We start from the raw sequence: 17,591 nt of genomic DNA, 5'->3' as shown, positions 1-17,591 counted from the left end.
AGTCTTCCCCCGACATCTTTGTTGTACCGGTAGTTTTTAGCGCTTCCATAGTGTATCTACTGACAGATATAAGTTACAACTGTACGCTAATTAGTATTAGAAAAGGCAACAGGAAGGATGAATGACCCACAAGAGGATAGAGGAAAAAGAAAGAGCTTATTGACTACGGCGTGGACTACAATGGCGGAGTCACACAAATTTTTCGGGACTTCTGCTGATCCCAAATACAGCAGGAAACAGTAGGTAAGAAAAGTTTGTTTTGCATTATGTCTCCTAATAGGTGCTATTTTGGGGTCCTTACACAGTGGGGCAAAAAAGTATTTAGTCAGCCACCGATTGTGCAAGTTCTCCCCCTTAAAATGATGACAGAGGTCTGTAATTTTCATCATAGGTACACTTCAACTGTGAGAGACAGAATGTGGAAAAAAATCCAGTAATTCACATTGTAGGAATTTTAAAGAATTTGTAAATTATGGTGAAAAATAAGTATTTGGTCAACCATTCAAAGCACTCATTGATGGAAAGAGGTTTTGCCTCAAAGTCTCACGATACATGGCCCCATTCATTCTTTCGTTAACACAGATCCATCGTCCTGTCCCCTTAGCAGAAAAACAGCCCCAAAGCATGATGTTTCCACCCCTATACTTCACAGTAGTTATGGTGATCTTGGGATGCAACTCAGTATTCTTCTTCCTCCAAATACGACGAGTTGAGTTTATACCAAAATGGATACATGGATGATACAGCAGAGGATTGGGAGAATTTCATGTGGTCAGATGAAACCAAAATAGAACTTTCTGGTATAAACTCAACTAGTTGTGTTTGGAGGAAGAAGAATACTGAGCTGCATCCCAAGAACACCATAACTACTGTGAAGCATGGGGGTGGAAACATCATGCTTTGGGGCTGTTTTTCTGCTAAAGGGACAGGACGATTGATCCGTGTTAAGGAAAGAATGAATGGGGCCTTGTATCGTGAGATTTTGAGCCAAAACCTCCTTCCATTAATGAGAGCTTTGAATGGTTGACCAAATACTTATTTTCCACCATCATTTACAAATAAATTATTTGAAATGCCTACAATGCGAATTCCTGGATTTTTTTTCATATTCTGTCTCTCACAGTTGAAGTGTACCTATGATGAAAATTCCAGACCTCTGTCATCATTTTAAGTGGGAGAACTTGCACAATCGGTGGCTGACTAAATACTTTTTTGCCCCACTGTATATACGCCATAATATTACCCGTATGATGAAGCACAGTACATCTGACTATGGTAGCCGTAATGCTTTCGTTCCATCAAGCGGAGTGGCTTTTTAGCTTACTGAAGTCATACTAAAACATTTTGTCAGATTTTTGAGCATCGTGTTATATTCTCGATGAAACATCAAAGTTTTGGTGTTGCTTGCTAGCGTCAATAATTGAGCAGGTGTCCACACGTATCTCTCAATTGTTACACGATGTACCGAATAAAATTGCTTCAAGGTTGGTAAACACGACCAGAATGAATCCGTAAATTAGGCGCACAGGGGTTGTTAGGCGGACTATCGATTTTTGAGAAAATGAAAGGATTTTAAGGGCACTTTATAGTTAAAAAAATACAATAAACACAACTCAGGTCCAGCAAAAATGTGGCACCCACGATGCATTAGGAAAACATGCCCTTTGGAGCCCAATGATTTGTGGTGAATTGGTGCTTGTAGGCTCCACCCCTTCGTTCTCGTTACTTGGACTGTGTTGTGAGTTGTGGGGACTCAGGTGGTTTGTGTTCATGCTGCCTGAGGAGACACTCTTCCTCCTGTTCCTCTTTAATGTGTGTGTGTGTTCTTCTTCAAAAACGTACTGATTATTTGCACTGAGAGAATGTTTACCCAGCGTCCTTTTCACAGGTTTTTTTCTGCATGGGCAACCTGTAAAAACAGCTGCAGGAATACTGTTAGCTTATCCAACAGGCCTGGGCAGAGCTTGTAATGAATGAAAGGGATATAGATTAGAATCCCGCTGAAGATGAATAGCGTCACATAGAGGTATTCAATCTGAGGGTCGTCGATGAGGGGAGCCAGCACCAGGAACACTGCTGCGATGAGGACCAGTATGGGCAGAATAATGGGAACCTGAAGAAAAAAACATCAAGACGCTTAAACGACCTGCTATTTACATTATCTGAAACTGAGGTGTGTGTGTGACACTGACCTTATATGGCCTGTGGAGCTCCGGCTTCTTAATCTTGAGATAGAGGAGCCCAGACAGTGTAATGGCGTAGAAAAACCAAGCCGTGAAACTTGCAAAACAAAAAAAACTACTTAGACAAACACAAAAAAAAAAAAGACCAGGAAATGTCGAACTTGAGCTCACCTGAAGAAGTTGACAATACTCTGAAAGTCTCCGGGGATGAGCACAAGCAGTGAAACCACGGTGGTGAAGATCAGTGCCGGAGAGGGAGTCAGTCTGTGCACATTAGCCATCGCCAGGATGTCTGGCTAAAAAAACAAAAACAAAAAACAAAACAGCATGAAACTGACAGCTTGAAGATGTTTCTCAGAGTAGAAAAAAATCCTTCTCACCATGTGTCCTTCCCGTGCAGCGACAAAGCACACGCGACCACCACTGAAGAACGTTCCGTTCAATGAGCCAAAAGCTGACAAAGCTGCAGCTATGGACATGATCCACCCCCAGGACCCTAACACTTTGTTCCTGTGGGCAAAAGAAAAGCATCATCACCAACAAATCTGGTCTTCTTGCTTTTTAGATCTTTTTACAGGCTTACATCTCAGAGTTATACATATTGCTTTATAATTTTTATAACGTTCACAATACTATGTTCGACCCACTCGACGTCCATTGCATCTGCGGTCCTCTCCAATGTTTCTCATTGTCATTCACATTGACATCCCACTGGGTTGTGAGTTTTTCCTTGCCCTTACAGTGGGGCAAAAAAGTATTTAGTCAGCCACCGATTGTGCAAGTTCTCCCACTTAAAATGATGACAGAGGTCTGTAATTTTCATCATAGGTACACTTCAACTGTGAGAGACAGAATGTGAAAAAAAATCCAGGAATTCACATTGTAAGAATTTTAAAGAATTTATTTGTAAATTATGGTGGAAAATAAGTTTTTGGTCAACCATTCAAAGCTCTCACTGATGGAAGGAGGTTTTGGCTCAAAATCTCACGATACATGGCCCCATTCATTCTTTCCTTAACACGGATCAATCGTCCTGTCCCTTTAGTAGAAAAACAGCCCCAAAGCAGGATGTTTCCACCCCCATGCTTCACAGTAGTTATGGTGTTCTTGGGATGCAACTCAGTAATCTTCTTCCTCCAAACACGACGAGTTGAGTTTATACCAAAAAGTTCTATTTTGGTTTCATCTGACCACATAACATTCTCCCAATCCTCTGCTGTATCATCCATGTATCCATTTTGGTATAAACTCAACTCGTTGTGTTTAGAGGAAGAAGAATACTGAGTTGCATCCCAAGATCACCATACCTACTGTGAAGCATGGGGGTGGAAACATAATGCTTTGGGGTTGTTTTTCTACTAAGGGACAGGACGATTGATCCGTGTTAAGGAAAGAATGAATGGGGCCATGTATCGTGAGATTTTGAGCCAAAACCTCCTTCCATCAGTGAGAGCTTTGAATGGTTGACCAAATACTTATTTTCCAACATAATTTACAAATAAATTCTTTAAAATTCCTACAATGTAAATTCCTGGATTTGTTTTCACATTCTGTCTCTCACAGTTGACGTGTACCTATGATGAAAATTACAGACCTCTGTCATCATTTTAAGTGTGAGAACTTAACTTGCACAATCAGTGGCTGACTAAATACTTTTTTGCCCCACTGTATGTGGGCTCTAAACCGAGGATGTCGTTGTGGCTTGTGTAGCCCTTTGAGACACTTTTGATTTAGGGCTATATAAAAAAACATTGATTGATTGATTGGTACTTGACACGAGCTGACTGTTAGAATTTTAGCAAGGTAACATTAACATGCTATCATTTTTAGCTAATTTTGCAGGTGTACACCACAGAGTCTTATATTTTGGTACATGACAAATGGTAATTATTATCATGCTGCCATTAACATGATAATATTTTATGGTAGCATTTTCACATTTTATTCAACACAAATCTTATTAAATTTAAAAAAAATAATTTTACAGCTATACACAAAGTCACATATACTGTATGTACTTGACACATGCTTACTGTTTTTTGTTGTATTAATTAGATCAAGACCAAATACTGGACGTTATGTGTTTTACTTACATTCTCAGAAAACGTTTATCAAAAAGTAAAAATGCATTTCTTTCAATATGCATAATAACAAAAAGGGTAATATTTGAAAAATGGATGGATGTTGATAGTCCACCACATTCTGACTGGTATACACAATTTTTGGAGATGATTTCGGAAGAAACTGCATTTAGTTTAGAAAATAATGAGTCATATATTGGAATATGGGATCCATTATTTAAATTAGTTTCAACTATTAAATGAACCAAAAATAGGACCTATTCTATCTTTGTGGAAAATATTGGACACAGTGTGTTGTCAAGTTTATGAGATGCAATGCAAGTGTAAGCCACTGTGACACTATTGTTCTTTTTTTTTTTTAATAATGTCTGTAATGATAATATCAATGAGGGATTTTTAATCACTGCTATGTTGAAATTGTTACTAATATTGATACTGTTGTTTATAATATTCATTTTTGTTTCACTACATTTAGATAGTTTGGTGTATCCTCTCAATTGCTCTGTTTATTGCTATTCTGAATATTGCTGGGTCGGGTTTGGTTTTGGAATTTGATTGCATTATTATGGTATTTTTGTGTATTGTTTTGTTGGATTGATTAATACATTCTTTAAAAAAAAAGACAAAAAAAAGAAATCTTTTATTGTAGCAGACCAATAACAAAATACCAAATGTTGTGCGGTTTATTAACATTTGAAAAAACTTTGATTGTATCAGATCAAAATGAAAAAAAAAACGGAAGTCGAGTGACTTATTTACATTCACAGAAAACCAATGTCTGTCATATTTAATTTATGCGTCAAGAGAGACAAAAATAAGGAAAGCAGAAAGAGAACGTTTAAAGTCGTACATACCCCCATGTCACCGCCACCGCACTGGAGGAAACAAGCTCCTTGGGCGTCATTACTGTCAGGTAGCTGACGTTCACCAGCAGATACAAACATGTCACCATGGAAATGGCGATGATAACCGCCCTTGGAAGATTCACCTGCAACAAGTAAGGGATGGCGTAAGACTATGGCAGACTTAAAAAAAAATTCTGCTGAGCTAACATAACTACATTTAGTCAATTCAAGTCAGTTGTTTCAGTGACATAACGACAACAAAGAAAAGAGAAAAAGAACAAACATAGCTAGCTTATTTGTTTGTTGAATTTGTTGTTGCTAAGCTAATGTCTGTTATGTTTACTCTACTCAGAAATAGTAGTATAAGACAACATTTCTGTACCTATAGGTACGTTTAAAAAATGATTAATCTCTTAAAAGTACAAAATTGTTCTTTCAGAGGGCAGAAGTGTTCTTTTAAACTACCACAATGGTGAAGAACAAATTTGGACAATTTTCACCAAGTACCACCTCAGAAAAAACTTGGCTCTTTAAGTACCACCTAACAAGCAACATTAAAATACAGTAGCGTAGTAGGTCAACGTATTATTAAAAACAAGGCAGAAATTTTATCAAACAAGCATATTTAACATCTTCGGTCACAGTGACATTGGACATAGTTTTAACAGTAACACTGTTTGAAAATTGGAAAATAAAACACTGTACTTTAAGTGATTCCTGTAGCATACCACTAGATGGAGCCCGTGTATCATAAAATCACTGTTAGAGCAGGGGTGATACATGTTTAGCTCCACCTTTATCGTTATGTTTCAAGCCAAAATACGTCCATTCGTCCTTTTCTGTCGTCACACCGTTTCTGATTGCAAGTGCTGTGTACGCGTGGTTTGACTGACATGCGCCACCGTTTCTACATCAGCATTGCATAAAGTACACATCACGTTGATGGGAAAAAAATGTACTGGTATTTTCTAAAAGCCGTATAGTACCATTTTTAATTCATTGGTACTGCACTACTTTATTAGTATTGGTATACCATACAACCCCAGTGCAGAGGCTTATTTGCTTTGTTTGGAAACAATAACACAAATAAAACCATTTTTATAGCAAAAACATCAATCTCACCGCTGTGGCTTCGTCAATATTTGTAACAATCCGCCCACCTTTGTTTATATTCAAGAGGTCTTGCTTGCGGTTAGCATATCCTCCTAAGGTGTGTCGTGAAACATGATTATCTATCAATCAATCAATCAATGTTTAGTTATATAGCCCTAAATCACAAGTTTCCCAAAGGGCTGCACAAGCCACAACGGCATCTTCGGTTCAGATCCCACATCAGGTGGTGAAAAACTCAACCCAATGGGACAATGAAAAACCTTGGAGAGGACCCTCCCCCCCAGGGCGACCGGTGCAACGGACGTCGAGTGGATCTAGCATAATATTGTGAGAGTCCAGTCCACAGTGGGGCCAGCAGGAGACCATCTCGAGCGGAGACAGGTCAGCAGCGCAGAGACGTCCCCAACCGATGCACAGACGAGCGGTTAAATGGTAAATTGGTTATACTTGTATAATGCTTTTCTACAAACCCCGTTTCCATATGAGTTGGGAAATTATGTGAGATATAAATATAAACGGAATACAATGATTTGCAAATCATTTTCAACCCATATTCAATTGAATGCACTACAAAGACAATATATTTGATGTTTAAACTCATAAACTTTATTTTTTTGCAAATAATAATTAACTTTAGAATTTGATGCCACAAACACGTGACAAAAAAGTTGGGAAAGGTGGCAAAAAATACTGATAAAGTTAAGGAATGCTCATCAAACAGTTATTTGCAACATCCCACAGGTTTGCAGGCTAATTGGGAACAGGTGGGTGCCATGATTGGGTATAAAAACAGCCACCCAAAAAATGCTCAGTCTTTCACAAGAAAGTATGGGGCGAGGTACACCCCTTTGTCCACAACTGCATGAGCAAATAGTCAAACAGTTTAAGAACAAAGTTTCTCAAAGTGCAATTGCAAGAAATTTAGGGATTTCAACATCTACGGTCCATAATATCATCAAAAGGTTCAGAGAATCTGGAGAAATCACTCCACGTAAGCGGCATGGCCGGAAACCAACATTGAATGGCCGTGACCTTTGATCCCTCAGACGGCACTCAATCAAAAACCGACATCAATCTCTGAAGGATATCACCACATGGGCTCAGGAACACTTCAGAAAACCACCGTGACTGAATACAGTTGGTCGCTACATCTGTAAGTTCAAGTTAAAGCTCTACTATGCAAAGCGAAAGCCATTTATCAACAACATCCAGAAACGCCGCCGGCTTCTCTGGGCCTGAGATCATCTAAGATGGACTAATGCAAAGTGGAAAAGTGTTCTGTGGTCTGACGAGGCCACATTTCAAATTGTTTTTGGAAAAATTCGACATCGTGTCTTCCGGAACCATCCAGTTATCGACATTTTTGTTTCATGAATGCAAGTTGAAAAAACTAAAAAATATTTAAATTTCATTTTTAAATAAAGAAGGTAAAATTGAAAAGCAAAGTGTTGTTTTTCTTTTTTTTTTAGTATCAAGGTAATAACTAGATCTAAAAAAAACCAAACTCATTTCAATTGTATATTTTATTCAACAAAAATTCTAATCATTAATCGGCAGAAACAAAAAACACTGTCCAAAAACATACATTTTATCATATTTCGACACAGCATCTAATGTAACCCCACACTGTTTTTTTTACCAGCCAGTCAGTAGCCTTTAAGGTAGCTACTTTCACTTCCGGTGTCTGAATATTAAAAAACTCGGGCTGTCAAAAATAACGAGTTAAGTCGTGTGATTAAGCACAAAAAAATAGTGTATCAATCTCGTATAACTGGAAATTAATCATGCACTTTATTTCATTTGTATGTGCAGTCAGAGGCGGCGCAGGTTGCTGTATAGTCAGTGCAATGCATACGCCGTGCAACATTGAGAAAGGAAACTGACTGGTGTGCTACCTGGTCAACTTCACTCAAAAATACACCTTGTCCTGACTAAACTGCCAAACAAATGACATACATTCATTTAAAACATTATAAAATTATTATTTTAGGACTTTCTGAAAATAAAATTGGCATTTGTATCTAAATTTTGTTTTTTTAATCAAGCTAATTAACATTTTGCTAGTGAGTAATAACCTGTGATTAATCATCATTAATCTAAATCCAAAAGTGACATTAATCAGATTTAAAGAAAACTAAGCAGTAGACAGAAGTAAAAGAACAAACATGTTTTTTTGGTCTTTTTTGTTTCTGCTGATTTTCATTTTTATTGTACAAAATCTTTATTTAAATGTAATTATTTATTTTTGACATAAAAAAAATATCACTTTGATTTTCAATTTTATGTTATGTATTTCAAAATGAAATGCAGATAAACCCCTGGCTTTTTTTAAATTTTTTTTTTTTAATTCCAATTCGTAAGCCTTCCGCCCGATTGTAGCGGAGATAGGCGCCAGCGCCCCCCGCGACCCCAAAAGGCAATAAGCGGTAGAAAATGGATGGATGAAAACCAAATTTCAATGACCAAAAGACACACTAACATGTTTTCAATTTTTTCAAATCAAAAAACATGAGAACACCTACGTCGGTTACCTTACGTCACCATGGTTAAACGCATCATACAATATTCAAGGATAAAAAACAAAATAAATATATATCTATCCATCCATCCATTTTCTACCGCTTATTCCCTTTTGGGGTTGCGGGGGGCACTGGCGCCTATCTCAGCTACAATCAGGCGGAAGGCGGGGTACACCCTGGACAAGTCGCCACCTCATCGCAGGGCCAACACAGATAGACAGACAACATTCACACTCACATTCACACTTTAGGGCCAATTTAGTGTTGCCAATCAACCTATCCCCAGGTGCATGTCTTTGGAGGTGGGAGGAAGCCGGAATACCCGGAGGGAACCCACGCATTCACGGGGAGAACATGCAAACTCCACACAGAGAGAGCCTGGATTTGAACCCAGGACTGCAGGAACTTCGTATTGTGAGGCAGACGCACTAACCCCTCTGCCACCGTGAAGCCATAAATAAATAAATAAATAAATATAATATATATATATATATATATATATATATATATATATATATATATATATATATATATATATATATATATATATATATATATATATATTCAAAATGACTAATTACCGTACATTAAAAAAAAAAAAAAAAAAGCTCAATAGCCCGATGATTTTCTTTGGCTTTCAGGCTCGTCTTGTCCACGCGTACACGTAGGGGTGTGGACACAAACAATTTTAGTCCCAGAGAAGAAACTAGCAATTTGCAGTCATGTTAGGCCATACATTTAATGATAGCCTACATTAGTAGCTAAATTGCTCTCATTATGCGTGTGTCATAGGTGGAGTGTAGTTTATGTACTCAAAGCGCGAAGAGGGTGTGATACAATGCTTACAACAAACAGTCTGGAAAGGCAGCGACTTAAAAGGCTACAAATAAGTGGGATGGTACAGCACTGCACTATAGAAGTAAATACACAATGTATAAAAAATACTGTAGTACTGCTCGAATTTTAATGACGTTACGTCCGGCTCACTGGTCAAACTGCTTTGGGTTATGACTGAAAACAAGCTCAGGGGTACAAGCGGCCAAAATGAGTTTCCTCCCTTAGAGATGTGGTGAGAAACTCTGTCATTTGTGAGCTCAGAGGAAATCCGCTGCTCCCCTACACCAAGAACAGCCAGATACAGGTGTACTGAAAAGAATCTTGAGGTCTGACTTTATCTGTCATATCTTTTAAATCCTTGCGAAATCCTGACAGTTGGTAACAAACCTTTGTCACAGAGATAAAGACGATAAAAAGTTTTGCACAATTGAACCTTGAGTGTCAATCGGTCAACTCATAACACCACATTTGATCGCATGATCAGCGGGCAACAGGAACAAATAACGGATCGGAGCGGCGAGTCCAATTTTTACCAGCCTCACCTGTGGTCTCTTCAGCTCTTCAGTGACACTGTTCAGGTTGTACCAACCGGCATAAGACCAGAGTCCTTGATAAAAAGCCATTCCAACAGTGCTGAAGGAGAACTGAGTGCCTTTAAACGCGTTCTCAACATTCAAGTTGTGCTCGATGACGCTGCGGTCCTGCGTGAGCTCCAGTATCCCTCCTATCACGATCACGGTCAAAGTCAAGACCTTGGTTACCAGGAAGACTACTTGTATCCTCACAGCAAGGCGCACATTAAGGGTGTTGATTATGGTCACGATCAGTACAGCCACGGCTGCAACGCACTTCACCACCAGCTGCGGAGGACTGCATCCGCTGTAAAAGGGTGCCGTTGCATAATTTGCAATACTGAATGCCAGCGCCGCAATGCCAAAAGGTTTGACAACCAGGACAAAAGTAATGGCGGCGAAGAAAGCGGGAAAGGCCCCGTAGATGCGAAGTATGTAAATGAAATCGCCGCCAGACTCAGGAATGACCGTGCCCAGTTCGGCGTAACACAATGCAGCGAGCATGGCCACGAATCCAGACAGTGCCCAGATCAACAAACTCGCTCCGGGACTTCCTGTGTAGGCCAAAACAAACTGCGGCGACATGAATATACCAGATCCAATCATGGTGCCTGAAATAAACGACACTCCTGCCAACAGGCCGATTTCCCTCTTCATTGTCACGGCTTGTGGCCCTTTAGCAGCCATGGTGGCTTCAAGTAGATAGGACGCTCTAAAAGTTGCTGCTCACGCTTCAAATTGAGTCCTATCTTTTGAGCCCAGGGCAGAAAACAGGAAAGGAAGAGCAACAATCCTGTAAAATCCTATAAACGTTAAAGTCCACTCAGCTTGTAAATTACTGTATGTCCTTATCTGAATGCGAGCACGCATGCACCGCCTTCCAAGAGGCTCATCAACACAACAAGCTTGTAAAAGTTGGTCTTAGAAATAAAAGCTAAAAAAAAAAAAAAGAAATAAAAGCTGGGGTGGGAGCGAATGGGGAAAAGGTCAAAGTTCAGTTGTGTTCAAATATACGTATATTCCTAACCTAACCACCTCGTTAAAATTATATTTATTTTTTGAATGATGATTGTTCAACAACCACAAGAACATTACGCTCACTCGACCATTACCTGAAGTAATGCTGCATGTAGTAAAATCTGAGGTATACTTCTTCCGTCAGTCTACCCCAGGTCAGCTGTGGCTACAGATGTAGCTTAAGACCATCAATTTGTCAATGTGGAGAGAGAGAATAATGGGTTCTCAGTTCTCTGTGAAGCGCTCTGAGTGTCTAGAAAAGCGCTATGAATCTATTATTATTAAAATACAATTTTCACAGAAGCCATTATTTTTCCTCAAAATATCTCAGATTTCAGGACACAGTACTCAAAATAGATACAGTTGTCCATTCATACGTTGCTTCAGAGCCAGCGGCTTCAACCATTGCAGAGTTATTGCTATTTTTCAAACCCATTATATGTGTTTTTGACCTAATAAGCATTTTCAAGCATTAAAAATGAATTTAACAATATCACTACTACAATAGTTGCCCACTCGATGAGGCCGTAGCTCCTAAAATCCTTACAGTCTTATTTTGTATTATATGTTGCTATCCCGCGACCCCGAAAGGGAATAAGCGGTAGAAAATGGATGGATGGATGGATGTTGCTATATTGGAGTAAAAGAGTGTAAAAGTGATCATTTTGGAAAGCTCGTCTATTCAAAACCATCCTTGGACAGGTTTTTTTAATGCTCTCACCTCTAGCTGTGATAATATTTGAGTCATCCAAAAAAATGTAACTCAGTGCGGTGTGGATACATGTGGACAAATAGTTGAATTATAAATATATATATATATATATATATATATATATATATATATATATATATATATACACACACACACCGTGGGGCAAAAAAGTTTGTATGACATTCTGACGATAAAATTAAATTTATTGGGGTTTTAGGTTAATCCAAATTACGTAAGCAAGTTTTTTACTGCGATAATCATAATTAAACCAAATTCAAAAGTTTGATTAATCTACTTGAAAAAAAAAACACTAAAAACACACAAACAAATAATCTGGCTTCATATTTTATGTTTTGTATTTAAAAAGATAAGTGTTTTTTGTTTTTCAATTACAAATCATAAAACAAAATTTCTACTACCAAAATATATACAACCCTGCAGCCATTATGTCCGTTAGTTTATGTTACCATGGTTCCAGACCCATGGTTACCGTGGTTTACTGGAACATATAAAAAAAAAATATATATATAATATATACAGATAGCAAACATTACCAAACAAAACATTGCAAAACTCCACAGGTAATAGCATGATAACATGAACGTTGATGGAAAAGAGTGTTTCTATGAGTATATAATACCGGTAGAAGATGGGAAAACCTAATTTGAATAGGGCGATCTGCACCACTTTTTCACCTGTGATCAGTCCATGTAGATCACACGCAACACGCTCACCAACAGTAAACACAATTTTATAGCTGTACACACTGTTTATCACATGTTATTTGGATCTTAGTAGATCAGTCCCTACATGTATATTGGGGTTGTCCCTATCTGATATTGTTATCGATCCAATATCGCAGTCTAACTCTCGGATGATAGACGATCATCCGAAATCTCTGACAATAGCTCTGGAGCATTTTTTTTTAAACAATATATACAGTTGCATTGTGTCAAAATCCTGAGGTCTTTTTTAAGTTAATTTAAATTACTTAAGCAAGTAATTTATTGTGGTTAACCACGATTAATCCAAATTCAAAAGGGTGATTAATCTGACTTTCAAAATCAATTATTTGAGAGCACTAATAACATTTTAACCTGGCCTAATGCACTTAGTTTTCATGCAAGTTAAGGTCCTCAAAAATTCAAACAAATGCAGAAAATAATACAAATTGCAGTTTCAAGATAGCTTTTGCCCTGCTAAAGCTAAAAAAGAGATATGATTATTATAGTACATTGTCCTGAAGACAAGCGTCATCTGCAGTTCGAAGGTATGAAAAAAAAAAAAGTCCACTGCAGAGGACACTGGTTCTCAGGAAAATATAGAAAAACGTTTGTGTGAGGGTCTTACTTCCGGATGTTTGAGCTCCTCGGTTAAAAAATTCAAAGTGTTCCAGCCATCATAGGACCACAAGCCCTGATAGAAAGCGATGCCAAAGGAGCTGATGCTGAGGTTGGTTCCTTCAAAGGCATTTTCAAAGTTCCCAGTGCTTTTAGTGAAAAGCATGACCATTCCTCCCAGTATTATCACCGTCAGTGCCAGTACTTTAACCACCATGGAGACCACCTGGATGCCAGTGGATAGGCGGACGCTCAGACAGTTTATAATGGCCACAACAATGATGGCACCTGCAGCTATGCACTTTACCACCAGTTGTGGAGTGGGGCAGCCTGTGTAAAAAGGGGCCACGGCATATTCCGCAAAACTGAGTGCAATTCCGGTGCCGCTGGCGGGCCTCATAACCGTGACGAAGCTGAAGACAAACATGAATGCCACCACTTTTCCCGCCGTCCTCAGCATGTAGATATACTCCGCGCCGGACTCTGGAATGACCGTTCCCAGTTCAGCGTAGCAGAGTCCCCCCAGCATGGCCAACAGCCCACAAGAGGCCCAAATAACCAGGCTGGCCCCTGGGCTGCCAATTGCAGCAATCACATACTGAGGGGATATGAAGATTCCGGAACCCATCATAGTGCCGGCAACGAAAGACACAGCTCCGATAATCCCAACATCCCTCTTAAGGTTGAGTGTCTGCCTGTCAGCTGCCATCGTAGGAATGCTACTGCATAATAGGTCTGCAGACTGGATAACTATCAGGCAATGATAAATCTAGGCAAACAATGAAAGGTCAGATCCAGACCGCATGCCTGCAGGGATACAGGGTAATAAACTTGATGTAGTTTGCATGTGTCAAGGCCAAACTGTGTTTGTATGTGTAATATATGTATTTATAATTATATTACAGGTATACAATCACACAAAGTGCAAAGTTAGATGGATATAAACTTACAGTTGGAAAGACGATACAAAATCCGCTATGAATGCTAAACATGTGTGATAGCAAAGGTCACTGTTTATCACATAATGTATCATGAATTACACAGTTACGGTTACCATTTTTTAAAAATTCAATCCTACAGTCTGAGTATGGTAATTTCCCAAAGTTGTAGTTATTTTGGCCACTTTGCATAAAACTCATGTTCTTTCCAATATATGCTACAAATGGGCAGCGCAACATTGGAGGCAAACTTTTATACATCGTGTAAAATTGTCTATTACTTAGAGGGTTTTAAAACTAAGATTTTACACATTCCTGTACGCTCCAAACATTCAAACCCAGTCCAAAATTCTGCTTTTTGATGGAGCATGACAACATCAAACCATTCTCCTAAACTGTTGGCAACAGTTTACGGGTGGTTAAACATTTTACACAGAGGGCCACAAACTGAAAAATCAAAGAATGCGGGGGCCATTTAGAGATTTAGCCCACACCGGTTTGCTCTTTTATGTTTTAACCGATATAAAAAAACAAAATGTAGGCTGCAGTGGGGTGATGAGAAAGTAGCCTCTGCCAACTATAAGTAGCTCGATATAGTCACCATTGGCTACAGTACTGCACAGGATTTTAAAATATAATGATTAAAGAACATTAAGAGACAGGAAATAAAAAAAAAAACTAAACAGGAGGGTGCAGGGTTAAAGGGCAAAACATATGATGTGTTACACTGCAACCTTGCAGGTTTGGAATCAATTAAACAATCATCATAAAAGCTGTTGTTCCTACAATTATGAATATTTATTAGAGATGTCCGATAACATCGGACTGCCGATATTATCAGCCGATAACTGCTTTGAAATGTAATATCGAAAATTATCGGTATCGGTAAAAGTATGACTTTTTAAAACATCGCTGTCTACACGGACGTAGGGAGATGTACAGAGCGCCAATAAACCTTAAACGCACTGTCTTTGTGTGCCTGCCCAGTCACATAATATCTATGGCTTTTCACATACACAAGTGAATGTGATCCATACTTGGTTAACAGCCATACAGGTCACTCGGAGGGTGGCCGTATAAACAACTTTTAACACTGTTACTAATATGCGCCACCCTGTGAACCAACACCAAACAAGAATGACAAACACATTTCAGGAGAAAAGCCACAACGTAACACAACAGAACAAATACCCATAATCCCTTGCAGCACTAACTCTTCCGGGACGCTACAATATACCCCCCTCCCCGCTGCCCCCAACCTCATCATGCTCATGTCCCAAAGTCCAAGCTGCTGTTTTGAGGCATGTTAAAAAAAATAATGCACTTTGTGACTTCAATAATAAATATGGCAGTGCCATGTTGTCATTTTTCCCCATAACTTGAGTTGATTTGTTTTGGAAAACCTTGTTACGTTGTTCAATGCAGCCAGCGTTGAATCAAAACAAAATTAGGCATAATAATGTGTTAATTCCACGACTGTATATATTGGTATCGGTTGATATCGGTATTGGTAATTAAAAGTTGGACAATATCGGCAAATAGCCATTATCGGACATCTCTAATATTTATCATTTTATAGTGTTGATGAAAAAAGTTCAAGTGAAAAAAAGGCGCTTACCTCTGGACGTTTAAGTTCTTCTGTTACATAGTTGAGATTATTCCAGCCGTCATATGACCACAGCCCCTGGTAGAAAGCAATTCCAATTGGATTGATGCCAACATTGGTGTTTTCAAAAGAGTCATTAAAGTTGTCAGTCTGTCCTCTACACAACATCACTACGCCTCCTACTATAATGACTGTCAGTGCCAGGACCTTTGTCACCATAAAAAACACTTGCACGGACATCGAGAATCGGACGTTAAGGCAGTTAACTGTGGCTAAAGTTAGAATTGCAGCAGCGGCCACGCACTTGACAAGCAGCACTGGAGGCGCACAATCCGGGTAAAAAGGAGCCACGACGTACTGAGAGAAACTAAGCGCGATGCCAACAACACCAGCTGGTCTCACGAATAAGACGGAGCTAAAGATTAACATGAAGGCGACCACCGGGCCTGACGTCTTCAGGATGTAGATGTACTCGCCCCCGGATTCTCTTATGACTGTCCCCAGCTCGATGTAGCAAAAAGAAGCGAGTATGACCAGCAGGCCGCAGCACGCCCACACCACCATGCTAGCTCCTGGGCTGCCAATGGTGGCGAGCACCGTCTGCGGTGACATGAAGATCCCCGAGCCGATCATTGTCCCCCCAATGAGGGACACGGCTCCCACTAGGCTCACTTCGCGCTTCAAACTGAGCTTCTGCTGTTCCATAATGACAGCTGTTGTCTCAGAGCTGCCACCTCACACCTTTCTAACATTACAATTATGTGGCCAAGGTCCTGTTAGTAGCACGCTGAGAGTTAATAATTACGTGGGTAGAACATGAAAATAACTACTTAGCAGCAGAAAGGCATTCCAGCATGCATGCACTAAGTACTTTAGTTGGGCCACAAAACACAACCCACTTCACGTGAACATCCACAAAAAATAAATTTCCCTGAAGCAAATAGCTTATTGTTTGACAATGTTTATGGATAACCTCCAAAGACTGATAACTTTCAAAAAGACAATATGAAGTTATCAGCAAATGCAGACTATAAATCAGAACAGGTTATAAAATAATGTACTTTTATTTCAATCTGCTAGAAAACTAATATTTAGGTAGAAATATCAGATTACATAAAAATGTATTTGACAGAGCATACTATTAATGTGAGATGATCTGGATGTGACTCGCGATGTCATTGTGAAGCCGGAAGTGTGTCTTGATAAGTTTTGACGAAAGTCTCTGATAAAAGTGACTTCCTTTCTACGGTCTTTTTTTTCTGCTGAGCTTTTATTGCATCTTACTAAAGCAGTTCTATTAAACTTTTACATTGTTTACATATTATGTTATCAATGCACTCACCTGTAATGTAAACACCGACGTGAAGTCCTCTTCTACAAGCGGCAAAGTGCTCCAGCAGGTATTCGCTCCACTGATGTCATCTTGAAATAGAAAAGTCTTTTTGGCAGAATGCCTCTTTTGTCCCCTTTATTTATGTATTGATGTTCACTATTTGAGCTTTTGGCTAAACAGTAACTAAACGGTATTACATTTACTCATAAGGAATGGATTGAGGTTAAAAAAAAGAGTCACGGCAAATTATTGCTGTTAAAAAAAACTCATAGTTGACACATTATCGCGTGAACTTTAACAGTTCTAATTATAGTACATCTCCTATACGAAAAAATGACTTGCAATATGCATTTTCTTGCGACTGCATCATTCCAGCCGCCTGAATGCGCTGCGGTGTTGTGATGGTCCTCCGCCCCCCGCTTAGAGCATCGACAGTGTGCTAAAAATAACATCAGTTGTCTAGATCAGTGGTTCTCAACCTTTTTTCAGTGATGT

The 17,591-nt window shown here is 39.1% G+C and overlaps 1 protein-coding gene across 1 annotated transcript; it reads right to left on the bottom strand.

Annotated features, from left to right (window-relative positions):
• Positions 1-1,179: 1,179 nt before the first annotated feature.
• On the bottom strand, positions 1,180-17,557 carry zmp:0000001267 (b(0,+)-type amino acid transporter 1). The gene is made up of 6 exons (XM_061895758.1): positions 15,776-17,557; positions 5,119-5,252; positions 2,564-2,693; positions 2,355-2,479; positions 2,193-2,280; positions 1,180-2,113 (listed from the first exon to the last, which is right to left on the bottom strand). Exons 1-6 carry the CDS (start codon positions 16,466-16,468, stop codon positions 1,883-1,885), a joined length of 1,401 nt encoding a protein of 466 aa, XP_061751742.1. The 5' UTR covers positions 16,469-17,557; the 3' UTR covers positions 1,180-1,882.
• Between the last annotated feature and the right edge of the window lie 34 nt (positions 17,558-17,591).

The sequence above is a fragment of the Nerophis ophidion genome, linkage group LG03 (assembly GCF_033978795.1).
Source record: "Nerophis ophidion isolate RoL-2023_Sa linkage group LG03, RoL_Noph_v1.0, whole genome shotgun sequence".
Lineage (NCBI taxonomy): Eukaryota > Metazoa > Chordata > Actinopteri > Syngnathiformes > Syngnathidae > Nerophis > Nerophis ophidion.
Note: the sequence above shows the minus strand (reverse complement) of the source record. Positions and strands in the feature narration are given on the sequence as shown.

What these genes read in the sequence shown, in the direction of transcription:
- zmp:0000001267 (XM_061895758.1), bottom strand. Translation starts at nt 16,468, where the DNA reads ATGGAACAGCAGAAGCTCAGTTTGAAGCGCGAAGTGAGCCTAGTGGGA. An exon ending in AAGAACTTAAACGTCCAGAG is followed by an intron (nt 5,253 to 15,775) that starts GTAAGCGCCTTT and finishes TACTTGTTGCAG; the next exon opens with GTGAATCTTCCAAGGGCGGT. An exon ending in AGTATTGTCAACTTCTTCAG is followed by an intron (nt 2,281 to 2,354) that starts GTGAGCTCAAGT and finishes TTGTTTTGCAAG; the next exon opens with TTTCACGGCTTGGTTTTTCT.